A 27143-nucleotide genomic window follows, 5' to 3' on the forward strand; every position below is an offset into this window, starting at 1 on the left:
CCATCAGGACTAGTAACCATTGATAGCTTTCTCCTCCAGGAATTTGTCTAACCCCCTTTTAAAGCCATCCAGAGTGGTGGCCATCACTACATCTTGTGGTTGTGAATTCCATAGTTTAACTATAAGCTGTGTGATGAAGTCCTTCCTTTTCTCTGTCCTGATTCTCCCACCAATCAGCATCATGGGATGACCCCAGGTTTGAGTATTATGTGACAGGGAGAAAAATGTCTCCTTCACAGCAACCATGACAAAAGCAGTAGTCTCTTTTTTTCCATGGCAATCAGACCTGGTTCCTGCAAGTCAGGGGAGGGCAAAGTTGGGAGCAGAATGGTGCATGACAAGGCGCAGAGCAGGGGTGGGGAACCTGTGGGTCTCCAGATGTTGTTGAACTACAACTCCAATCATCCCTGACCATTGGCTATGCTGACTAGAGCTAATGGGAAATGGAGTCCAACAACAACTGGAGAACCACACATTCCCCAGTCTTAGAGTAGAGCCTCCTTATTACTAAGATATGGTTGCAACTGGCCAAGAAAACAAACAAAAAGCAACCTGACCTGCTGCTGTTCGTTCATTTATTTGACTTCGATCCCACCTTTAGGATACACAAGGCAGATTATATAAAATACATAAGAAGATGAGAAGAACCCTCCTATATCAGAACAACCGTCCATTTAGTTCAGCATTCTGTTCCCACAGTGGCCAAGCAGAAGTCTCTGGGAAGCCCACAAGCAGGTCACGAAGGCAACAACCCTCTCCTGATGTTGCTCCCAGCCGCTGGTGTTCAGTGGCATCCAGCTTTAGAATCTAGAGGTTGCATTTAATTTAGCCATCAAGGCTAGTAGCCAGGGTCGGCATTAAGATAAGCATGGTTGGGCACCTGCCAAGGGCCCACACTTGAGCAGGGGCCCACTGACAAGAGCCCCTTGGAGTTGCTCCTCTTCACCATGGCAACCTGCTCGTTCACCTGCCTCTTGCACCACCACCCAGGCAACCGTGGTGGTGAGGAGCAGCAGCAGATGCCGCTGCCTGCTTGCTCACTGGCTCTTTGCCTGGCAAGCAAGACAGCAATGATGAGAAACGAGGGGGAGCCATAGCGGCTGGCGGCAATAGTGCTGAGAAGGTGGACTTACTGAGGGAGGAGGCCCATTGCGGGTGCCTTGCCCAAGGGCCCACAAAAAGCCAGAGCTATAACCCTGAAATAATGAGTTTGAAAGGCATGTATGCTTCATGCAATGCAGTGCAATGCTCTTTGTCGGTGGCCGTGAGGCGTTCATTTTCTTTCCTTAGATGTCACAGGCTTAGCAGATGCTTTCCAGAAGTAGATCTGGCATGTGTGGTAGGGAAGGAATTTGCAGAAATGTAGCTCCTGTATTTTTCGTGGGAGGTAACTTGCAGTGTTACTTCTGATTGCCAAGTCTTGTTTTTTCCCCTGAATTAAAATTGGAGGCACATTTGAGGGCCAAAATAGATGCGAAGTGAAACACATCATAATCTTTCTCGTGGTTCTCATGGTTCAAGGGGGGAGGTCTTTAACATAACAGCTGCCCCCTCAATCTGGATTGACACCAAGGCACAGGAGAAGGGGTGTTAACCCTTCCCCCCCACAATGTTGCTCCCACCTTGAGAATCCCCTCCTCAAAGCTGTGTGCTGGGGAGAGTTTTGTTAGGGGAATGGTACTGACCTGAATCTGGCCCCCAAGGCTGGGATTTTAAAAGTGTGTGTGTGTGTGTGTGTGTGTGTGTGTGTTGGGGCGGGGCGGAGATACATGATGATGTGTTTCATGTCATGGCTAGCTTGGTATTCCTTGTAATACCTGGAAAAGGTTTACTTTTAAGTCCTGTTGAGCTAAATCTGGGTTGGGGACCGGATGTCCCCATGCACACCAGCCGTGCCTCCTCTGTCCCTGATCTTGCTGTGTTGAGGGGCAAGGTCTGAAGGGGTGCTCTACATGTGTTCACTTAAATGCGAGTAGAACTCTGCGGTATCAGGGATCCTGCTTTGTCACATTCAATGAAGACAAGTAGGACACCCTTTCAGACCTCTGCACTCAAAGCAGGGTGGTCGTGGACTGAGGGAGCGGGAAGTGGTGTGCACAGGGATGAAGTGGGTGAGAACAGCATACGTGGCCCTGGTCTCTTATCCAGTTTAAACCTTCACATGTTCGGTCAAATGTCTGAACAGGGCTTTAGAATAAGCAAGAGTTACCTTCCCCTTGACATATCTACTTCATGCCTGAGTATGGGCAAGCCTCCAGACTGGAAGGAGGCAAGCCCAGAACAGTTCACTCAGGCAAGGACATAACAGGCAGTCTCCTCCGCAGGCAGGTAATTCCACCGTAACGGCAGTGATGAAAGGAAGGACAGGGCAGAATTACCTTCTCCCAGCGCACCACATTTGCTACCTTTTGTTTTTAAACAAACGGAGCCAGAGGAATTTGCCATCTCTGCATTAAAAAAGCCAGTCCTATGCTTCCATTTCTGTAAACACTAACGTCCCACTGTGGCAAAATCACCCACAGGGTTTGACACCTTCAGGTTCGAGGCTTTAGTATCCAGAAAGGGCCCATCAGGAACCATGCAGCATCAGCCACTGCCACTCGTCCCCTCTATGGGGGAGTGGGGGGTGGCGGAAAATGTTCTAAACCAGAAAATTCTCCAGCGCTTAATTTTTCCGTGGAAAATTTTCTCTTTCGTAAATTCATTAGTAAAAATGAATGTGTGCCAATTGCAGATACAATATTAGGTAAGTTTGGCAGCTTCAGAGATGTAATTAATATTTTTCAGGTGATTATCCCTACCAAGTATGTGTGTGTGGGAGAGAGAGAGAGAGAGAGAGAGAGATTTCATATATGTTATTGAAATACATATACATCTCAGAGTGAAATGGAACTAATAAATAGTGACAATGCAACTGAAGGTGCCCCAACAGCCTTGGTGGAAGAGAACTGAAGTATGTTGAAACAGATGAGTGGTTGTCCGCATATCATGCAAAGTTCTTTGGGTTGTTAAAATTAATTAGTGTGTCAATAGTTTTCAGAGCCTCATGTGGCGCAGAGTGGTACGTGGTAGTAATGCAACCGAAACTCTCCCCACGACCTAAGTTCGATCCCAGCGGAAGCTGGGTCTTGGGTAGCCGGCTCAGGTCGCCTCAGCCCTCCATCCTTCCGAGGTCGGTAAAATGAGTACCCAGCTTGCTGGGGGAAAGGTATTTAGGACTGGGGAAAGCAATGGCAAACCACCCCACTATATAGTCTGCCAGGAAAACGCCGAGGAAAAATAGCGTCCCGCTAGGGGTCAGTAATGACTTGGTGCTTGCACAAGAGGAACCTTTCCTTTTTTTCCTCCAATAGTTTTCAGCACCTTTAAAAAAATTTAAACAATGTAAGGGAAGTACATGCTATTGTCTTTAAAATTGTACAAGTATTTAGATTAAAGTTCTACATAATATAACATTTAAATCTTTATTTTTTCCTCAAATATATCAGGTCAAATACTTTTGTGGTGTATTGGGACAAAAAAAATAACATGGGGTACTTTTTTTAAAAGCTTTGTTGTTTACTAAATATAAGTATATTAAATATGTTAAATGAGATCTCTCTAAGGCATCAGAACATTTTCTGAAGCAAACTGAAAATTTTCCAGAAAATTTTGAATTGGAAAATTTTCTGGAAAACCCACATCACTCCCCCAGGAAAGTTTGCCTCCTCTACTCCCTCAGCATCATGCTCAGGAGGGCCACCAGACAGCATGTTGCCAAGGGTCCCCTTAAATCTGAAGCTGGCCCTACATTCTAGCAGTAACAAGAATCTGATTCCATGACAGAGTTGTGTGAGTAGATTTTTAATGGCTATGATTAAGATTTATGGGACAAAACAAATGGACTGCTGCTTGCAAGACTATGGTGGAGTGGCAAATTACTGCCAGTAATCTGGATTTTGTGGTCCTCAGAGCTTTCCACACATAACTACAATTCACAGGGTAATCCTTGGGCAATGACTGTTAAACCAGTTTAAATCTGTAGAGGGATATGACTGTATAGGGCTGCCCATACAGATCCCCACGTCTCTCTGTGACATACTGCTTTTCTTAGTAAACAAACTGGGAATCCTGATCCTAAGGACCAAATACAGATTTATTTCAGCCTTTTCCAGGATTTTCAGATAGCAACATCCCCATTTTAGCATGGATAGTATTTCTTCAGAATCAGAATGATTATCACAATACTAATGATACTGCTTTTATTTCCATATCAGGACCATAGCCAGGATACATTCAACATTTTTGCAGTACATAAGCACAATGTTTAACAGCTATGTACCATCTTGTTGGCTGCTTACTTGTAAGAAGCATTCATATAATCCAAAAAATGCAAATCATAACTATTTACAACTTATATCTCAAGGAAAGCCTTAAAGCCACTTGCATATGCTCCCTTCTGTATATACTCCAAAGGCTAAACTCCTGACTATTATCATCAATTTGAAGTCACTTGAATCCCAGTTTACAATCTAGTTACTTGATCTTAATCCATGTCAGGACCCATGTAATGGAATCACTGTCCTGATCCTAAAGTCTGATTCAGAAGGTTCTTTTTATCACAATGGTTGGATCTTACAACCCGTGTCTTATGATCAATGTCAATAAATGCCACTTTCAAATGGTTAGATAACGTTTCATGTCAGTTTTATTCCAGATACATTTGCAAAAAAATTGGGATCTTGTCTGCACAGTGCATGTCAAGAGGAATTTGAGTGATTACAGATGACCATGTGACTACAGATGACCATGTGACCACATATTGGTACTTGATATGTGGGGAAATTCTCTTTGCGACTTGGTAGATGGATACAAAAAAGGGCTCACCAAAAAGGATACGTTCACATTGTGGTAAATTATGCACTTGGTAAATGCTTGTGATTAAGTGAATACAGATGACTATTGACAACTGGTAACTTACCATGGAACGCATATAGGCATTTTGTAAGCCAACTCTATTGTCCTGCCAAGCTCTATGAAGAATTTGGCCACATTTCTGTACCAGTTATGTATCTGTAGAAACAGGGAAGTGGTTAAATTCTCGCTGCTTGGCAGGACAATACAGACAACCAGTGATTATGTGTACACCACAGTAAGTCATCATGTGATAATGTAAAGGGTCAGCTGCATTCATCCTATACCCCTGTCAAACTGGGAGTCTACGCTCAGCTTGAGAAATAGTAGCCACAGGCCAGTGGCAAGCTGGCCATGTGCAACTGTTGCCACGTACAGAATTCATCTCTTGGATCCCCACTCTAGAGGCCTGAAAACAACCTTTGCAGTGGCATTATTAAAGCTGATTCTTTCATACAGCAGCAGATGCACATACCCCAACTTGTCACATAATAAGGTACTCCAACACAGATCTTAAGACACTGGTGTTAAGAACCTTTACAATAAGAAGAAAATTTCAGAAACAGCTTTCAGATATGCTGTTCTGGCACATAAATGCTCAGGATGGGTTGTATTAACAGCTCTGCCAGCACATCAGAAAATATGACATTATGATGTTACCATTGCAGGACAGTTATTGATAGGTATGTTGATGCAAATGTTTAGCACTGATATGTAAATTGCTTTAGCTCCTGATCAGCTGAACTCGGCTCTAGCTTAGACTGATAAAGAAAGAATAAGCATTATACTATTTACAATATTATTTCCATTTTGGTCTATGTTTAAAATGATCCTGGAATACAGCTATTATTGTAAGATAAAGAAAATATATTTTTTCATAAGATAGCAGCAGAAATACAGTTAAAAAAATAAAATCTAAAAAAGGAAATACGTTTCTAATTCTCCCAGCGCTAGCTTCCTACTACTTTCTGCGAATAATCTAGAACAAAATCATTACTGTGATTCTTACATGATGATGTTTAATTTCTTGTCCTGTTTTTGTTCCTTTAAATTGGTTTGAAGAAAGAACATTTCTGTGGAAATTAGTAGAAAGGATCTTTGTTGGTCTCCTTAGAACTATGGATACTTTTTATCAGTAGTTTTGTCTATTTCTTTATGCACATGTCCCATGCAACAAATGTCTTTATTAGGAACTATTTTTTCTACATTTCAATGATCTTGTAAACACTACTGAAATATAAAATATCTCTCAGATAATTTTAATGTAATCTACTATTTACTTTTGCTGGAAAGAAGGCAATGTGTTTTCTCATTTTTAAAGAAGTGTTTTTCTCCATCACAGTTTTACATCTGCTTGAATTTTATGGGGAAAGAAACCACCTCATTTTGATGCCTCTTCCGGAATGCTTTGGGGTGCAGCTTTCCCTTTCTCTAGCAGTATCAATTCTGTTCTTGCTGAAGATGAAACAATGGGAGCAGAAGGTGTGGTCCCTGATGTTTCACTTTCTTCTTTCTCTGGAATTGTCTCTTTAGGCGGTAAAGTTTCTTGTGCATCAAAAAAAGTTTCTGATTTTTCTGTTGGACTCTCTTCATCCTGAGGTTTTCTTTCTTTTGGATCCATCTCCTCTTCTTTGTCAACTGCTGTGCTCTTTTTTGTTGGAGATGAAAAACCTAACTTGGGAAATCTAAACCATCCAGTTTTTTCAGTTTGTTTGGCAGAATCACCGCCTGATGTGGATGGGTCATCAGGCTGAGTTTCTTCTGGAAATGATTTTTCAGCTTCAGGCTTGGAATCTGAGGTTGCGTCATCGACAGAGGAAGAAAACCCAATATTTGGAAACCAAAATTTAAATCTGCCAGAAGATTTCTTATTATCAGATTTTTCTTTCTGATCTGTTGCTTCTTCTTCAGTATCTGCAACTTTCATTTCTTCTGTTACTTCTATAGCAGATTCAGACATCTCTTTTGGCTGCCTATCAGAATGACTCTCTGCAAAGTCGCTGGAAGATTGTACTTCAACTGTAAATGCTTTCAGCTTTGTCAGTGTAGTTGTGGAAGATGCTCCTTCAGCAAATGCACCAGTTAGATCTTGCCCTTTGTCCGATAATTTTAAATTTTCACAACCAGTCTTTGGTATTGCTTCTCTTGAGCTTTCATCTGAAGGCTGGTGATCTTTACTTTCAAATGTTTCATTCATATATTCTGTAGAAGATAGTTTAACTGGTATGTCTAAGCTCACATGTGATTCCTGGATTTTCACTTTGAGAAGAGAAAACCCATAGCTGGCAGTTTTAACTTCTGATGGAGGAATCTCAGATTCTCTCACTATCTGAGTGGAGAAAGACTCCTGACTTTCAGAATCGTCATAGTCAAATGCAGATTTATCTTGTATCTTTATTTCTTTACTCTCAAGGTATGGTAGTTGAACATGCACTGGTGCACTTGGAATAAATGAATCTGCAGATGGGAGTTTAATCTCAAGTTGTGTTGTCTGAATGTCTGGTTCAGTCAGAGTTGTAATTTTAGCTACTGACTTTTGGATTTTATCATCCATGGTGTCTATTTTCTCTGTAGGCGATGCAGTACTGAATTCCATTGGCCTCTGTATGCGTACTGTTGTCTCTGCAAAAGAAGAGTCCATAGATGGGAGTTTACTTTCCATCTGCATTCTTTGAATGGCAGGTTCAGACAGTGTTTTAATCCTGACTTTTGATTTCTGGATATTATAACTGGAGTCTTCAACTTTCTCATCAAGGAATGTAGTCCTGAATTCCAGTTGAGGTGCACCATCAGTATCAGCAGCAGCACATTTCATATCCATCGATCCTTCTGAAATCAAAAGCTGTCCTTCAGCTGTAGATGTGCTATGTGTGAACTTGGGCATTTTAAATTTGGGGATTTGGAAACTTAGCTCTGAATCTTCAGATTGTTTCTCCATAGTGTCTACTGGTTTTTCTGTAAGATCTAGTTTTGGAGTCTTCATGTCAACAAACCCTTCTGCTTTTTGATGAGCCTGGATTCCGAACATCTCTCCTTCAGTTTCAGTGACTGACACCTCAGTCTCCATCTTTGTTTCATCAACATGAATGTCTGAACCCCGTGATTTGGAACGTAGACTGCCAAATTTTGGCATCTTGAATTTAGATGCTTTCATTTTACCTGAGCCATCTCTCTCTTCTGCTTTCACTTCACCTTCTGTGGATGCATCTTTTTCAAAGCCTTCAATTGGGAAGTCTATTATTTCAAAGTCTTCATCAGTGACTGAAACATCCATTTTAACTTTTGAAGGGACAACATCAGGCTCTTTCAGGTCAGATATAACGTCAGCAACGTTGCCAGTGCTCTTTGTGGTGGACCACCCAAATGAAGGCACACTGAACTTTGGCATTTTGAATATGCTTTCTTTTCCTGGGATATCCTTTTTGGGTGATTTCATTTGGCTCTCCATCTTTTCAGTTTTTGCTACTGCACTGTGGCCTTGCGCAACTACCTCTGCCTCTGTAACGGTGGCATCAATTTTCCTCTCTGTTCCACCCGCAGTAATTTCAGTAGATGATTCCTCAGCCACTGCTGAAGTTTCTGATTTGGCTTTGTGCTGTTGAAGTGTCACATCACATTTAGGGAGAGTTATATCAATATCCACTTTTGGTACAATGCTTTCTGATGTAGGGACAGAGAGGATAGGTTTATGTATTTGTAAACTCTCTCCTTCAGCACCATGTTTGACGACATCTGCGTATGTTTTAGTCCCCAGAACACTTAATTTACTGTCTGCTTTTCCTGGGAGTTGTGGAAGACAGCCTTCACCCACTAATAGGTCAATGTCAGATTCATTTTCTTTCTGAACTGAAACTCTACCTTCTGTAATCTCTCCCTGAGGAAACATGACTTTGCCTTCTAAAACATCCTTTCCAGAATATGATTCGATATCCACATGGGAAGACTGGATTGCAGTTTCAGGAGCTTTTATTTCAACTTGTACTTCAGTAACAGGAGCTTTTCCAGTGCTGCCTTCCATTTCAGCATCACCTTTTTTCCCTTTTGAAGATGACCGGCCAAATGAAGGCATCCTGAACTTTGGCATTTTAAACCAGCCCTGAGACTCCTCAGTCTGAATTTCTCCAGTCTTTGCTTTGTGCTCTCCTTGTACGTTTATATCCTTCTCATCAGGGCTGCAAACAGATATGTCAGATGGTTTAATCTCAACTCTGGGCATTTGTGGTATTTTTATTTTTCCAGCTGAAACCTTTATTTCTGCATTAGTGGTATCAGCTTCTCCATCAAGTCTCTCTATTTCTGTTGTCACTTGTAATTGAGAAGCTTCAGCTTCCATTTTTGGTATGGTGATGCTGCTTTCTGGCAATTTCCCTTCAGTAACTGAAATTCCAAACTTTGGCATTTGGAGCTTTGGCATTCTAATCTTCCCTTCCATGCTATCACTTTTCGTTCTTGCACTATCCATATCAATTTCATCTTCAAACCCTCTTTCTGAACTCTTCAACTCAAATGACCCATCTATTGTGGGCACCTTAATATCAGCTTTAGGTAAGTTAATATCTGTATCTATTTGCGGAGCTTTGGTTTCTGCTTTTGATATGCCCTTTGGCATTTTTATGCTTATTTCAGTTTCTTCTTTTCTTGTGGTAAAACTGCTTTCTATGTCAGGTATTTGTACCAAAGCTCCATCTCTTCCCACAGTAATATCTGCCTCTACATTTGGTAGGTTACCCTGTGATTTTGGAAGCTTTGTCCGAGAGAGGGAGATTTTGGGCATAGAAAAATGAGGCCTTTTCACCTGACCTTTTTTTGTAGATGTTTCAACATCTTGGTCCACTTGGATTCCTTGATCTTCTGATAGAACTACTTTTACTTCTGTATCTGTATCATCTGATAATATAGTCAATCTAGGTTCTTCCAGAAGTTCTTTTATGTTGGTTTTAAGGCTTGCTTCTTTTTTAGGGGACCAATTAAATGATGGTAATTTGAATGTTGGCATTTTGAAATGACCTTCTTTCTCTTCTGCATCTAAACTTCCACTCTTCATCTCTCTCTCAAGTTTTGCTTCCTCAGCTGTAGCATCTGAATCTTGAGTCTCTGGCTCTGGCTGTGCCACAGAAAGACCAACTGAAGGTAATCTTATGTCTACTGCTGGAGTCTTCACGTCAGGTCTAGGAATATGGGGCATTTTTATTTTCCCTTCCAAAGCAGTTTTTTCTGTACTAGCTATGTCACGCTCAACTTCAAGTGATGGAGCTTCCACTGCAATATCAGCAATATCTATTGTGGTTTTCAGCCCAGGAGTATCAATGTCCTCAGATGGTATACTAACATCAGTGTCTGGAACTTTTCCTTTAGAAAATGAAATTCCAAACTTAGGCATTTGAAATTTTGGCCTTTTAACCTTCCCATCTACACCGTCAGTTTTAATATCTGATCCATCTACAGATACTTCAGTGGATGGTCTTTCCACTCCTGCTTCTGGAGCATTCACCATAGGAACCTTAATTTCTGCTGTTGATTTACTAATCTCATCACCAACATCAGCTATTTTTAATTCTGGTTTTGAAAGACTGACATCAAGTGTAGGAAGTCTGGCATCACCTTTAGGTAAGCTGACCTCCATGTCCAATTTAGGAGCTTTAATTTCTGGTTTGGACAGTTCTAGGCTTGGTAGCTTAACTCTGGGCATTTTAATGCCTTTTCTAGCATCACCACTACTGATTTCTTTATCTGGTATTTGTAGTGAAATGTCCCCTTCTTCCTCTGACACAGACACTGTCATGTCACTGTCCAGCTGTGGCACAGAAATTTCAGCTTTATGGCCCTTCATTTTTGTAAGAGATATTTTTGGCATGCTAAACTGAGGCCTTCTAATTTTGGTTTTCTCACTGTCTTTATCAATGGACATATGGCCCTCCAATTCTTCAGTTTGGCCTTCAACATCCTCCACAGTAAGTGCTAATTCAGATTCTATTTCACTTGTTGAAATTGTAACTGAGGTTTTGTCTATGTTTGCATCAATATCAGTGGAAACACTTGCTTCTTTTTTTGGAGACCAGCTAAATGATGGTAGCCGGAATGTTGGCATCTTAAATTTACTTTCTTTTTCTACAGTGTCCTTTTCATGAGTTCCACTTTTTATATCTTTGATGTCTAAATCTAGTCCCTGAATATTAATCTCTGATTCTGGTATAGAAGGAAGGACAACATCTATCTCTGATGTTTTAATATCAGCTCCTGGCATTTGGGGAACTTTCACTGACGAAATCTGCATTTTTACACCTGAAACATCTGTCTCTACTTCAGGGGCTTCAGATTTTCTAATATCTAAAACCTGCACATCAGTATCAATGTCAGGAATGTCAATGTCAACTTTGCATGCACTGACTTTACTCTCTGGTACTTTATCTTTAACACGTGATAATCCAAACCTTGGCATTTGAAATTTTGGCATTTTAATCTTCCCCTTTGAGCCATCAACACTTATCTCTGTTGCACTGGAATCAGTGTCAGCTGATATACCTTCAGATCCTATACTTGGACCCTGGATGGTCAATTCAAACTTACTCTCCATTTCTGGCAAGTTTGCAACATCACCCCCAAGTTCTAGTTCAGATTCTTGAGAAGTGATATGATATTTGGTAAGAGTGACATCATGATCTACTACTTTTTCACCCACATCAATCTTGGGAGTTATCTCAACCTTTGAAAACCCCAAATTAGGCAGATGAAATCTAGGCAAGCTGATATTTATCCCACCTACACGACCCTGAGATTCAGGAACATCCATGCTGACTTCAGCAATGTTGACTTGGGACGTGTCTGCATCTCCAGTAACTGAAGACTGATAATCAAGTTCCAAAGCAGAGCTGACAGTCCCAATTCCAGATAAAATTATATCTCCATCTGATCCAGCAGGAGCAACCACCACCTCGGATTCTCTACAACTTCCTTCAGTCGCAATGCCAGTCTTGTATGAGCTGGACTTGCCAAAAGAGGAAATGTTCAACTTAGGCATTTTAAATTTACTACTTTTTTTCTTAGAAAACTTTCCTGAAGATAAAGAACCATCATCAATGTCTACATCCAGCTCATCATCATCAGAACAAGGAATGTCTATATCTGCTTTGGAAGCTTCAACATCCATGACTGGGAGATTAATATCTACCTTAGGTGTTTTGATATCTCCTTTAGGAATCTTAGATTTTTTGAAGGAAGGCATGGAGATTTTCCATCCTGAAGACTCATTCCCTACAACAGAAGATTCTCCCTTAATATCAGTCTCGATTGCCACTGAAGGCACTGTCACTTCAGCTTTAAGTTCTGGCTGAGGGACCTCAGTTTCCATGGAAGGTAAGGTGATTTCCCCATCAGCGGCTGCTTTCCGTTTGGGAAGAGAAATTCCAAACTTTGGCATTTGGAACTTAGGTATTTTAAACTTACTATCCATGCCTTCCAGTTTAACCTCAGCCCCATCCAGAGCAATCTCGGCTGATGGTGCCTCAATCTGTAGCTCTGGAGCTTTCAATTCCAGGGAGACATGGCTGGTCGGGACCTTAATGTCGGGTGCTGAGAGGCTGATGTCTCCCGTTAGGTCACCTGTTTTATGTTCAGGTTTGGTAATGGTAACATCAGATGAAGGAAGAGTGGCATCCACCTTAGGCAGGCTTACATCTACGTCAACTTTGGGGTCTTGGATTTCTGGTTTGGAGAAACCCATGCTGGGCATCTTGAACTTTGGCATGTGCATTTTCATCCCGCCACCCTCAATGCTGCCTTCTGCATCGGGCACCTTGATGGAGACCTCTGCCTCTGGCACTTGGAGTTTTGCTTTGGGGAGGGAGACGTCTCCTTTGAACTCTGGCAAGGAGACCCCCACATGAGGAGTCTTCAGTTTGGGCACTTTGACACTCGGCATCTTGACATCTGGCATTTTGATCTTGCCCTTCTCAATGCCCCCCACTTCCATACTTGGTGCCCGAATCTCGACTCCTGGCACCTTGACCTCTGCACCAATGGCTACTGCGGGGACTGTGACTTCGGCTTTCAGTTCTGGCTTGGGGATGTCAGCTTTCACAGAAGGTAAGGTGATTTCCCCTTCTGCGGCGGCTTTCCCTTTGGGGAGGGAAATCCCAAACTTTGGCATGTGGAATGTAGGCATTTTAAACTTACTGTCCACACCTTTTAGCTTAACATCGGCACCATCCAGAGCAATCTTGGCCGATGGTGCCTCAACCTGTAGGTCTGGAGCTTTCAGTTCCAGGGAAGGATGGCCCGTTGGGATCTTAATGTCAGGAGCTGAGAGGCTAATGTCTCCTGTCAGGTCACCTGTTTTCAGTTCAGGTTTGGTAATGGTGACATCAGCTGAAGGAAAAGTGCCATCCACTTTAGGCAGGCTAACGTCTATGTCGACTTTGGGGCCTTTGATTTCTGGTTTGGAGAAACCCATGCTGGGCATCTTGAACTTTGGCATGTGCATTTTCATCCCGCCAGCCTCGATGCTGCCTTCTGTGTCGGGCACCTTGATGGAGACCTCTGCCTCTGGCATGTTGACTTTTGCTTTGGGGAGGGAGACATCAGCTTCGACCTTCGGCAGGGAGACCCCCACTTGAGGAGTCGTCACTTTGGGGACTTTGACACTCGGCATCTTGACATCTGGCATTTTGATCTTGCCCTTCTCAACACCCCCTACGTCCACGCTCGGTGCCTGAATCTTGACTCCTGGCACCTTGACATCGGCAGCGATGCCTGCTGCGGGGACTCTGACTTCGGCTTTCAGTTCTGGCTTGGGGATGTCAGCTTCCACAGAAGGTAAGGTGATTTCCCCTTCTGCAGCTGCTTTCCCTTTGGGGAGGGAAATCCCAAACTTTGGCATGTGGAACGTAGGCATTTTAAATCTACTGTCCACACCATCCACCTTTAACTCAGCGCCATCCAGAGCAATCTCGGCTGGTGGTGCCTCAACCTGTAGGTCTGGAGCTTTCAGTTCCAGGGAACGTTGGCCCATTGGGATCTTAATGTCAGGTGCTGAGAGGCTGATGTCTCCTGTCAGGTCACCTGTTTTCAGTTCGGGTTTGGTAATGGAGACATCAGCTGAAGGAAGAGCGGCATCCACTTTTGGCACGCTGACATCTATGTCGACTTTGGGGCCTTTGATTTCTGGTTTGGAGAAACCCATGCTAGGCATCTTGAACTTTGGCATGTGCATTTTCACCCCGCCACCCTCGATGCTGCCTTCTGTGTCGGGCACCTTAACGGAGACCTCTGCCTTTGGCACGTCGACTTTTGCTTTGGGGAGGGAGACGTCTCCTTCGACCATCGGCAAGGAGATCCCCACTTGAGGAGTCGTCAGTTTGGGCACTTTGACACTCGGCATCTTGACATCAGGCATTTTGACTTTGCCCATCTCAAGGCCCCCCACTTCCATGCTCGGTGCCCGAATCTCGACTCCTGGCACCTTGACGTCGGCACCGATGCCTGCTGCAGGGACTCTGACTTCGGCTTTCAGTTCTGGCTTGGGGATGTCAGCTTCCACAGAAGGTAAGGTGATTTCCCCTTCTGCAGTTGCTTTCCCTTTGGGGAGGGAAATCCCAAACTTTGGCATGTGGAACGTAGGCATTTTAAATCTACTATCCACACCATCCACCTTTAACTCAGTGCCATCCAGACCAATCTTGGCCGATGGTGCCTCAACCTGTAGGTCTGGAGCTTTCAGTTCCAGGGAAGGTTCGCCTGTTGGGATCTTAATGTCGGGTGCTGAGAGGCTGATGTCTCTTGTCAGGTCATCTGTTTCCAGTTTGGGTTTGGTAATGGTGACATCAGCTGAAGGAAGAGCGGCATCCACTTTTGGCACGCTGACGTCTATGTCGACTTTGGGGCCTTTGATTTCTGGTTTGGAGAAACCCATGCTGGGCATCTTGAACTTTGGCATGTGCATTTTCATTCTGCCACCCTCGATGCTGCCTTCTGTGTCGGGCACCTTGACGGAGACCTCTGCCTCTGGCACGTCGACTTTTGCTTTGGGGAGGGAGACGTCTGCTTCGACCTTCGGCAGGGTGATCCCCACTTGAGGAGTCGTCACTTTGGGCACTTTGACACTTGGCATCCTGACATCAGGCATTTTGATTTTGCCCATCTCAGTGCCCCCCACTTCCACACTCTGTGCCTGAATCTTGACTACAGGCACCTTGACGTCGGCATCGATGCCTGTTGTGGGGACTGTGACTTCGGCCTTCAATTCTGGTTTGTGGATGTCAGTTTCTACAGAAGGTAAGGTGATTTCCCCTTCTGCAGTTGCTTTCCCTTTGGGGAGGGAAATCCCAAACTTTGGCATGTGGAACGTAGGCACTTTAAACTTACTGTCCATGCCTTCCACCTTAACCTCTGCCCCGTCCAGATCAATCTCAGCCGATGGTGCCTTAATCATTAGCTCTGGGGCTTTCATTTCCAACGAGGCATGGCCCGTCGGGATCTTTATGTCGGGTGCTGAGAGTCTGATGTCTCCCGACAGGTCACCCGTTTTCAGTTCGGGTTTGGTAATGGTGACATCAGCTGAAGGAAGAGCGGCATCCACTTGAGGCAGGCTGATGTCTACGTCAACTTTGGGGCCTTTGATTTCTGGTTTGGAGAAACCCATGCTGGGCATCTTGAACTTTGGCATGTGCACTTTCATCCCGCCACCCTCGATGCTGCCTTCTGTGTCAGGCACCTTGATGGAGACCTCTGCCTCTGGCACGTCGACTTTTGCTTTGGGGAGGGAGATGTCTGCTTTGACCTCCGGCAGGGAGACCCCCACTTGAGGAGTCTTCAGTTTGGGCACTTTGACACTCGGCATCTTGACATCTGGTATTTTGATTTTGCCCTTCCCAGCACCCCCCACTTCCATGCTTGGTGCCTGAATCTTGACTCCTGGCACCTTGACGTCAGCATCGATGGCCGCTGCAGGGACTGTGACTTTGGCTTTCAGTTCTGGCTTGGGGATGTCAGCTTCCACAGAAGGTAAGGTGATTTCCCCTTCTGCAGCTGCTTTCCCTTTGGGAAGTGAAATCCCAAACTTTGGCATATGGAACGTAGGCATTTTAAATCTACTATCCACACCATCCACCTTTAACTCAGCGCCATCCAAAGCAATCTCGGCCGATGGTGTCTCGCCCTGAAGGTCTGGAGCTTTCAGTTCCAGGGAAGGTTGGCCCGTTGGGATCTTAATGTCACGTGCTGAGAGGATGATGTTTCCTGTCAGGTCAACTGTTTTCAGTTCGGGTTTGGTAATGGAAACATCAGCTGAAGAAAGAGCGGCTTCCACTTTAGGCAGGCTGACGTCTACGTCGACTTTGGGGCCTTTGATTTCTGGTTTGGAGAAACCCATGCTGGGCATCTTGAACTTTGGCATGTGCATTTTCATCCTGCCACCCTCGTTGCTGCCTTCTGCATCGGGCACCTGGATGGAGACTTCTGCCTCGGGCATGTCGACTTTTGCTTTGGGGAGGGAGATCTCTGCTTTGACCCCCGGCAGGGTGACTCCCACTTGAGGAGTCGTCAGTTTGGGCACTTTGATACTCGGCATCTTGACATCTGGCATTTTGATTTTGTCCTTCTCAGCGCCCCCCACCTCCACGGTTGGTGCTGGAATCTCAACTCCTGGCACCTTGATGTCGGCATCAATGGCCACTGTGGGGACTGTGACTTCGGCTTTCAGTTCTGGCTTGGGGATATCAGCTTCCACAGAAGGTAAGGTGATTTCCCCTTCTGCAGCTGCTTTCCCTTTGGGAAGGGAAATCCCAAACTTTGGCATGTGCAACTTAGGCATTTTGAATGTACTGTCTATGCCTTCCACCTTAACCTCAGCTATACCCAGAGCAATCTTGGCCGATGGTGCCCCAGTCTCTAGGTCTGGAGCTTGCAGTTCCAGGGAAGCTTGACCTGTTGGGATCTTAATGTCACATGGGGAGATGCTGATGTCTCCCGTCAGGTCACCTGTTTTCAGTTTGGGTTTGGTAATGGTGACATCAGCCTTAGGAATTGAGGCATCCACTTGAGACAGGCTGATGCCCACATCGACTTTGGGGCCTTTGATTTCTGCTTTGGAGAAACCCATGCTGGACATCTTGAACTTTGGCACGTGCATTTTCATTCTGCCACCCTCGATGCTGCCTTCTGTGTCAGGCACCTTGACGGAGACTTTTGCCTCTGGCACATCGACTTTTGCTTTGGTGAGGGAGACGTCTGCTTTGACCTCTGGCAGGGAGACCCCCACTTGAGGAGTCTTGAAGACTTGAGGAGTCTTCAGTTTGGGCACTTTGACACTCGGCATCTTGACATCAGGCATTTTGATTTTGCCCTTCTCAACACCCCCCACTTCCACGCTTGGTGCCTGAATCTCGACTCCTGGCACCTTGACGTCGGCATCGATGGTTACTGTGGGGACTGTGACTTCGGCTTTCAATTCTGGCTTGGGGATGTCAGCTTCCACAGAAGGTAAGGTGATTTCCCCTTCTGCAGCTGCTTTCCCTTTAGTTAGCGAAATCCCAGACTTTGGCACATGGAATGTAGGCAATTTAAACTTACTGTCCACACTTTCTAGTTTAACTTCAGCCCCATCCACAGCAATCTCAGCCAATGGTGCCTTAATCTGTAGGTCAGGAGATTTTAGTTCCAGAGAAGTTTGACCCGTCGGGATTTTAATGTCCGGTGTTGAGAGGCTGATGTTTCCCATCAGGTCACCTGTTTTCAGTTCGGGTTTGGTAATGGAAACATCAGCAGAAGGAAGAGCGGCATCCACTTGAGGCAGGGTGACGTCTACGTTGACTTTGGGCCCTTTGATTTCTGGTTTAGAGAAACCCATGCTGGGCATCTTGAACTTTGGCATGTGCATTTTTATCCCGCCACCCTCAATGCTGCCCTCTGCGTCGGGCACCTTGACGGGGTCCTCTGCCGCGTCGACTTTTGCTTTGGGGAGGGAGACGTCTGCTTTGACCTCTGGCAGAGAGACCTGCACTTGAGGAGTCTTCAGTTTGGGCACTTTGACACTCGGCATCTTGACATCAGGCATTTTGATTTTGCCCTTCTCAACGCCCCCCACTTCCACGCTTGGTGCCTGAATCTCGACTCCTGGCACCTTGATGTCGGCATCGATGGTTACTGTGGGGACTGTGACCTTGGCTTTCAGTTCTGGCTTGGGGATGTCAGCTTCCACAGAAGGTAAGGTGATTTCCCCTTCTGCAGCTGCTTTCCCTTTAGGTAGCGAAATCCCAAACTTTGGCATGTGGAATGTAGGCATTTTAAACTTACTGTCCACACCTTTTAGCTTAACATCAGCACAATCCAGAGCAATCTCAGCCGATGGTGCCTCTATCTCTAGCTCTGGAGGTTTGAGTTCCAGGGAAGCCTGACCCTTCGGGATGTTAATGTCGCATGGGGAGATGCTGATGTCTCCTGTCAGGTCACCTGTTTTCAGTTCAGGTTTGGTAATGCTGACATCAGCTGAAGGATGAGTGGCATCCACTTTGGGCAGGCTGATGTCTACATCAACTTTGGGGCCTTTGATTTCTGGTTTGGAGAAACCTATGCTGGGCGTCTTGAACTTTGGCATGTGCATTTTCATCCCTCCACCTTTGATGCTGCCTTCTGCGTCAGGCACTTTGACGGAGACCTCTAGCTCTGGCTCATCGACTTTTGCTTTGGGGAGGGAGACATCTGCTTCGACCTTCGGCAGGGAGACCCCCACTTGAGGAGTCTTCAGTTTGGGGACTTTGACACTCGGCATCTTGACATCTGGCATTTTGATTTTGCCCTTCTCAGCACCCCCCACTTCCACGCTCGGTGCCCGAATCTCGACTCCTGGCACCTTGACGTCAGCGTCGATGGCCACTGTGGGGACTGTGACCTCGACTTTCAGTTCTGGCTTGGGGATGTCAGCTTCCACAGAAGGTAAGGTGATTTCCCCTTCTGCAGCTGCTTTCCCTTTGGGGAGCAAAATCCCAGACTTTGGCACATGGAATGTAGGCAATTTAAACTTACTGTCCACACTTTCTAGTTTAACTTCAGCCCCATCCACAGCAATCTCAGCCAATGGTGCCTTAATCTGTAGGTCAGGAGATTTTAGTTCCAGAGAAGTCTGACCTGTCGGGATCTTAATGTCCGGTGTTGAGAGGCTGATGTCTCCCATGAGGTCACCTGTTTTCAGTTCGGGTTTGGTAATGGAAACATCAGTAGAAGGAAGAGCGGCATCCACTTGAGGCAGGATGACGTCTACGTCGACTTTGGGCCCTTTGATTTCTGGTTTGGAGAAACTCATGCTGGGCATCTTGAACTTTGGCATGTGCATTTTTATCCCGCCACCCTCAATGCTGCCCTCTGTGTCGGGCACCTCGACGGGGTCCTCTGCCACGTCGACTTTTGCTTTGGGGAGGGAGACATCTGCTTTGACCTCCGGCAGGGAGACCCGCACTTGAGGACTCTTCAGTTTGGGCACTTTGACACCCAGCATCTTGACATCTGGAATTTTGATTTTGCCCTTCACACCGTCCCCCACTTCCACGCTTGGTGCCCGAATCTCGACTCCTGGCACCTTGACATCGGCATCGATGGCTGCTATGGGGACTGTGACTTCGGCTTTCAGTTCTGGCATGGGGATGTCAGCTTCCACAGAAGGTAAGGTGATTTCCCCTTCTGCAGCTGCTTTCCCTTTGGGAATGGAAATCCCAAACTTTGGCATGTGCAACTTAGGCATTTTGAATGTACTATCTATGCCTTCCACCTTAACCTCAGCCCCACCCAAAGCAATCTTGGCCGATGGTGCCTCAATCTCTAGGTCTGGAGCTTTCAGTTCCAGGGCACGTTGGCCCACTGGGATCTTAATGTCAGGTGCTGAGAGGCTGATGTCTCCTGTCAAGTCACCTGTTTTCAGTCCGCGTTTGGTAATGCTGACATCAGCTTTAGGAATTGAGGCATCCACCTTAGGCACGCTTACCTCTACATCGACTTTGGGGCCTTTGATTTCTGGCTTGGAGAAACCCATGCTGGGCATCTTTAACGTTGGCATATGCATTTTCATCCTGCCACCCTCAATGCTGCCTTCTGTGTCGGGCACCTTGACGGAGACCTCTGCCTCTGGCACGTCGACTTTTGCTTTAGGGAGGGAGACGTCTGCTTTGACCTTCGGCAGGGAGACTCCCTCTTGAGGAGTCGTCACTTTGGGGACTTTGACACTCGGCATCTTGACATCTGGCATTTTGATCTTGCCCTTCTCAACGCCCCCCACTTCCACCTTTGGTGCCTGAATCTCAACTCCTGGCACAGTGACGTCGGCATCGATGGCCGCTGCAGGGACTGTGACTTCAGCTTTCAGTTCTGGCTTGGGGATGTCAGCTTCCACAGAAGGTAAGGTGATTTCCCCTTCTGCAGCTGCTTTCCCTTCGGGAAGCGAAAGCCCAAACTTTGGTATGTGGAACGTAGGCATTTTAAACTTACTGTCCACACCTTTTAGCTTAACATCAGCGCCATCCGGAGCAATCTCGGCCGATGGTGTCTCAACCTGTAGGTCTGGAGCTCTCAGTTCCAGGGCACGTTGGCCCACTGGGATCTTAATGTCAGGTGCTGAGAGGCTGATGTCCCCCATCAGGTCATCTGTTTTCAGTTCAGGTTTGGTAATGCTGACATCAGCTTTAGGAATTGAGGCATCCACCTTAGGCAGGCTTACCTCTACATCGACTTTGGGGCCTTTGATTTCTGGCTTGGAGAAACCCATGCTGGGCATCTTGAAATTTGGCATGTGCATTTTCATCCCGCCACCCTCAATGCTGCCTTCTTCGTCGGGCACCTTGACAGAGACTTCTGCCTCTGGTACGTCGATTTTTGCTTTGGGGAGGGAGATGTCTGCTTTGACCTCCGGCAGGGTGATCCCCACTTGAGGAGTCTTCAGTTTGGGCACTTTGACACTCGGCATCTTGACATCTGGCATTTTGATTTTGTCCTTCTCAGCGCCCCCCACTTCCACGCTTGGTGCCTGAATCTCGACTCCTGGCACCTTGACGTCGGCATCAATGGCCACTGTGGGGACTGTGACTTTGGCTTTCAGTTCTGGTTTGGGGATGTCAGCTTCCACAGAAGGTAAGGTGATTTCCCCTTCTGCAGCTGCTTTGCCTTTGGGAAGCGAAATCCCAAACTTTGGCATGTGGAATGTAGGCATTTTAAACTTACTGTCCACACCTTTTAGCTTAACATCAGCGCCATCCGGAGCAATCTCGGCCGATGGTGTCTCAACCTGTAGGTCTGGAGCTTTCAGTTCCAGGGAAGGTTGGCCCACCGGGATCTTAATGTCAGGTGCTGAGAGGCTGATGTCCCCCGTCAGGTCACCTGTTTTCAGTTCGGGTTTGGTAATGCTGACATCAGCTGAAGGAAGAGCGGCATCCACTTTAGGCAGGCTGATGTCTATGTCGACTTTGGGGCCTTTGATTTCTGGTTTGGAGAAACTCATGCTGGGCATCTTGAACTTTGGCATGTGCATTTTCAACCTGCTACTCTCAGTGCTGCCTTCTGCGTCAGGCACCTTGATGGAAAGTTCTGTCTCTGGGACTTCGACTTTTGCTTTGGGGACGGAGACGTCTGCTTTGACCTCCGATAGAGTGACCCCCACTTGAGGAGTCTTCAGTTTGGGCACTTTGACACTCGGTTTCTTGACATCTGGCATTTTGATTTTGCCCTTCTCAACGCCCCCCACTTCCATGCTTGGTGCCTGAAACTCGACTCCTGGCACCTTGACGTCGGCATCGATGGACACTGAGGGGACTGTGAACTCGGCTTTCAGTTCTGGCTTGGGGATGTCAGCTTCCACAGAAGGTAAGGTGATTTCCCCTTCTGCAGCTGCTTTCCCTTTGGGAAGGGAAATCCCAAACTTTGGCATGTGCAACTTAGGCATTTTGAATGTACTATCTATGCCTTCCACTTTAACCTCAGCCCCACCCAGAGCAACCTTGGCCGATGGTGCCTCAATCTCTAGGTCTGGAGCTTTCAGTTCCAGGGAAGCTTGACCCACCGGGATCTTAATGTCGCATGGGGAGATGCTGATATCTCCCATCAGGTCACCTGTTTTCAGTTCGGGTTTGGTAATGGTGACATCAGCCTTAGGAAGTGAGGCATCCACTTTAGGCAGGCTTACCTCTACATCGACTTTGGAGCCTTTGATTTCTTGCTTGGAGAAACGCATGCTGGGCATCTTGAACTTTGGCATGTGCATTTTCATCCTGCCACCCTCAATGCTGCCCTCTGCATCGGGCACCTTAACGGAGACCTCTGCCTCTGGTACGTCGACTTTTGCTACAGGGAGGGAGATGTCTGCTTTGACCTCTGGCAATGAGACCCCCACTTGAGTCGTCGTCGTTTTGGGCACTTTGACATCTGGCATTTTGATTTTGCCCTTCACAGTGCCCCCTACATCCACGATTGGTGCCTGAATCTCGACTCCTGGCACCGTGACGTCGGCATCGATGGCCGCTGCGGGGACTGCGACTTCGGCTTTCAGTTCTGGCTTGGGGATGTCAGCTTCCACAGAAGGTAAGGTGATTTCCCCTTCTGCAGCTGCTTTCCCTTTGGGGAGGGAAATCCCAAACTTTGGCATGTGGAACGTAGGCATTTTAAATCTACTATCCACACCATCCACCTTTAACTCAGCGCCATCCAAAGCAATCTCGGCTGACGGTGCCTCAACCTGTAGGTCTGGAGCTTTCAGTTCCAGGGAACGTAGGCCTGTTGGGGTCTTAATGTCAGGTGCTGAGAGGCTGATGTCTCCTGTCAGGTCACCTGTTTTCAGTTCGGGTTTGGTAATGGAAACATCAGCAAAAGGAAGAGCGGCATCCACTTTTGGCACGCTGACATCTATGTCGACTTTGGGGCCTTTGATTTCTGGTTTGGAGAAACCCATGCTGGGCATCTTGAACTTTGGCATGTGCATTTTCATCCTGCCAACCTCAATGCTGCCCTCTGTGTCGGGCACCTTGATGGAGACGTCTGCCTCTGGCATGTCGACTTTTCCTTTGGGGAGGGAGACGTCTGCTTCGACCTCCGGCAGGGACACTCCCACTTGAGGAGTCTTCAGTTTGGGCACTTTGACACTCGGCATTCTGACATCTGGCATTTTGATTTTGCCCTTCTCAGCGGCCCCCACTTCCACCCTCGGGGCCTGAATCTCAACTCCTGGCACCTTGACGTCAGCATCGATGCCTGCTGCGGGGATTGTGACTTCGGCTTTCAGTTCTGGCTTGGGGATGTCAGCTTTCACAGAAGGTAAGGTGATTTCCCCTTCTGCAGCTGCTTTCCCTTTGGGGAGGGAAATCCCAAACTTTGGCATGTGGAACTTAGGCATTTTAAATCTACTATCCACACCATCCAATTTTAACTCAGCGCCATCCAGAGCAATCTCGGCCGATGGTGCCTCAACTTGTAGGTCTGGAGCTTTTAGTTCCAGGGAAGGTTGGCCTGTTGGGATCTTAATGTCGGGTGTTGAGAGGCTGATGTCTCCTGTCAGGTCACCTGTTTTCAGTTTGGGTTTGGTAATGGAGACATCAGCTGAAGGAAGAGCGACATCTACTTGAGGCAGGCTGACATCTAGGTCCACTTTGGCGCCTTTGACTTCTGGTTTGGAGAAACCCATGCTAGGCATCTTGAACTTTGGCATGTGGATTTTCATCCTGCTACCTTCGATGCTGCCTTCTGCATCGGGCACCTTGACGGAGACTTCTGCTTCTGGTACGTCGACTTTTGCTTTGGGGAGGGAGACGTCTGCTTTGACCTCCGGCAGGGTGATCCCCACTTGAGGAGTCTTCAGTTTGGGGACTTTGACACTCGGTATCTTGACATCAGGCATTTTGATCTTGTCCTTCTCAACGCCCCCCACTTCCACACTCGGTGCCTGAATCTCGACTCCTGGCACCGTGACGTCGGCATCAATCGCCACTGCGGGGACTGTGACTTCGGCTTTCAGTTCTGGCTTGGGGATGTCAGCTTCCACAGAAGGTAAGGTGATTTCCCCTTCTGTAGTTGCTTTCCCTTTCGGAAGGGAAATCCCAAACTTTGGCATGTGGAATATAGGCATTTTAAATCTACTATCCACACCATCCCCCTTAAATTCAGCACCGTCCAGAGCAATCTCGGCCAATGGTGCCTCAATCTGTAGGTCTGGAGCTTCCAGTTCCAGCGTAGGATGGCCCAGTGGGATCTTAGTGTCGGGTGCTGAAAGGCTGGTGTCCCCCGTTAGGTCACCTGTTTTCAGTTCGGGTTTGGTAATGGTGACATCAGCTGAAGGGAGAGAGACATCCAGTTTAGGCAGGCTGACATCTATGTCAACTTTGGGGTCTTTGATTTCTGGCTTGGAGAAACCCATGCTGGGCATCTTGAACTTTGGCATGTGCATTTTCATCCTGCTACCTTCGATGCTGCCTTCTGCATCGGGCACCTTGATGGAGACTTCTGCTTCTGGCACGTCGACCTTTGCTTTGGGGACGGAGACATCTGCTTTGACCTCCGACAGGGACACCCCCACTTGAGGAGTCTTCAGTTTGGGTACTTTGACACTCGGCATCTTGACATCTGGCATTTTGATCTTGCCCTTTTCAAAGCCCCCCACTTCCACGCTCGGTGCCTGAATCTCGACTCCTGGCACTTTGACGTCGGCATCAATGGCCAATTTGGCGTCCGTGACTTTGGCTTTCAGTTCTGGCTTGGGGATGTCAGCTTCCACAGAAGGTAAGGTGATTTCCCCTTCTGCAGCTGCTTTCCCCTTGGTAAAGGAAATCCCAAACTTTGGCATGTGGAACTTAGGCATTTTAAATTTACTGTCCACACCTTCCATCTTAACCTCTGCCCCATCCAGAGGAACCTGGGCTGATGGTGCCTCAATCTGTATGTCTGGGGCTTCCAGTTCCAGCGTAGAATGGCCCACTGGGATCTTAGTGTCGGGTGCTGAGAGGCTGATGTCCCCCGTCAGGTCACCTGTTTTCAGTTCGGGTTTGGTAATGGTGACATCAGCTGATGGGAGAGCGACATCCACTTTAGGCAGGCTGACATCTATGTCAACTTTGGGGTCTTTGATTTCTGGCTTGGAGAAACCCATGCTGGGCATCTTGAACTTTGGCATGTGCATTTTCATCCTGCTACCTTCGATGCTGCCTTCTGCATTGGGCACCTTGATGAAGACTTCTGCTTCTGGCACTTGGACTTTTGCTTTGGGGAGGGAGACGTCTGCTTCGACCTTTTGCAGGGAGACCCCCACTTGAGGAGTCGTCAGTTTGGGGACTTTGACAGTTGGCATCTTGACATCAGGCATTTTGATTTTGCCCTTCTCAATGCCCCCCACTTCCACGCTCGGTGCCTGAATGTCAGCTCCTGGCACCTTGACGTCAGCATCAATGGCCACTGTGGGGACTGTGACTTCTGTTTTCAGTTCTGGCTTGGGGATGTCAGCTTCCACAGAAGGTAAGGTGATTTCCCCTTCTGCAGCTGCTTTCCCTTTGGGAAGGGAAATCCCAAACTTTGGCATTTGGAACTTAGGCATTGTATACTTACTGTCCATGCCTTCCAGCTGAACCTCAGTCTCATCCAGAGCAATCCTGGCCGATGGTGCCTCAATCTGTAGGTCTGGACCTTTTAGTTCCAGGGAAGCCTGGCCTGTTGGGATTGTAATATCATGTGGTTTCACCATGATGGTTGAATCTTCTTGTATTCTTGTTACACCATCCTTGATGTCAATTTGTTTTAGTTTTTCTGGTTTTTGCTTTTCTGCTTGGACTTCAATATGCAATTTTTCTTTTGATCCTTTTTGCTTCTTTTTTCGTATCTTTGGAAATGGTTGTGTCAATTGTGCTGTTAGTTTACCATTGATTTCACTTGTGTCTAATACAGCTGTTGATATCTGTGATGTTATAGTTGTGGTTTCTGGTTTTGTGATGGTTTCCTTGGATTTCAGTTTCTTTTCCTTGCCTTTTTTTATAGTTAGTTCAACTTCAGGACATTTTTTTGTATGTTGTGGTAGTTCGAATTTTGTTTCAGTTACATCTCTTTTTGGCCCGTGTGTTTCTGCTAATTTTTTGTCTCCATCCCATGAAGTAGGATATGCCACTGTGATTACTTCTGGGATTTCATGGCTAGTATCATGTTCATACTTTGTGAGAGGTTTCACTTCATATTTTGTCCTCTCCTCTGTTTCTTGTTTACTTCTATGCATCTTGAATCCAATACTGGGGAATTTTAGTTTCTTTTGACTTCCTTTTTTAACCTTCACATGAATTTCCTCTGGCTGAAATTGTGATTCTGTGTCTGTGCTTGTTGGAGATATATCTGGAATGGCATGCTCATATGCATCTGATGTGCTACGAGATCTTCTGTGTCCCAAAATCTTTTTACTTTTCATTGATTGGAATTTTGGCCAGGAGAGTCTATCCTTCTTGGTTCTTTTTGGCCGTCCAACTCTTTGTTTTACAATTAACTTTGCTTTATCTTCTTCTGAGATTGTCTTCTCTGATATTTCCAGAATTTCTTTTCCCTGAGAAAGAGAATTTCCAGAATGAATGCTATGGACTATATTTTTTATTAAAAATTGTTTTTATACCCCTCCCTTCCATATTAAAAAATGTTCGTTATCGTTTTTCCAATGAATATTTAAACCATAAATACCAGTGGATAGTGGGGGCAATGTAAAAAACACACAACTGAAAGTGAGAATTGAGACAGTAGATAAACATTTCAGAAAAATCTCATAATTTAGGAAATTGAAAGATTCAGCCATTCAAGAGCCCAGATGTCTGGAAAAAAATAAAATTACATAATATCATTTTTTCAATTTTGTAATCAATCCCACCTTCCTTAATTATTTTCCCCTTCTTAAACCCAGATGCAATGTTCCTAGGCTCTATTTTTGTCAGTGTAAAACTGGAATACGAGTGGGGAAGAAGGTGTGTAACTATATCTTATGTAGAAACAGCAGTAGCTTTTATATTGCTTGCCGATATCTCTTATTGAGAGTGTGCTGATTCATATGTGCTTTACGTATGCACGAATGTTCCAGATAGTTTTAATTTCCAAAAAATTTGAAGCAACAGAAAATCAAACAAATGTTCCCTTCTGCCTTTCCTCCCCAGAAATAAATTGAAATTTGGGGTAAAATTGAAATATAAACAAAGAGAATTTTCTTATCAGTTCTAACTTTACTACTTTCAGAACATAAAATGCCTTGGGCTGTATCCAGACATAGTCATACTTAG

At 45.9% G+C, this 27143-nt stretch overlaps 1 protein-coding gene across 1 annotated transcript in view; it reads right to left on the reverse strand.

Moving 5' to 3' along the window:
• Positions 1-3457: 3457 nt before the first annotated feature.
• Positions 3458-27143, reverse strand: part of AHNAK2 (AHNAK nucleoprotein 2) — a 50760-nt gene continuing 27074 nt past the window's right edge. The window contains exon 6 of the mRNA XM_084843203.1: positions 3458-26425. Within this exon, the coding sequence (XP_084699329.1) occupies positions 6275-26425 (20151 nt within the window). The 3' untranslated portion in view covers positions 3458-6274. The remainder of the gene's footprint in view (positions 26426-27143) is intronic.

Source organism: Heloderma suspectum, chromosome 1 (assembly GCF_057233095.1).
Source record: "Heloderma suspectum isolate Gila_16-S chromosome 1, 16-S_ref, whole genome shotgun sequence".
In the NCBI taxonomy this organism is placed as follows: Eukaryota; Metazoa; Chordata; class Lepidosauria; order Squamata; family Helodermatidae; genus Heloderma; species Heloderma suspectum.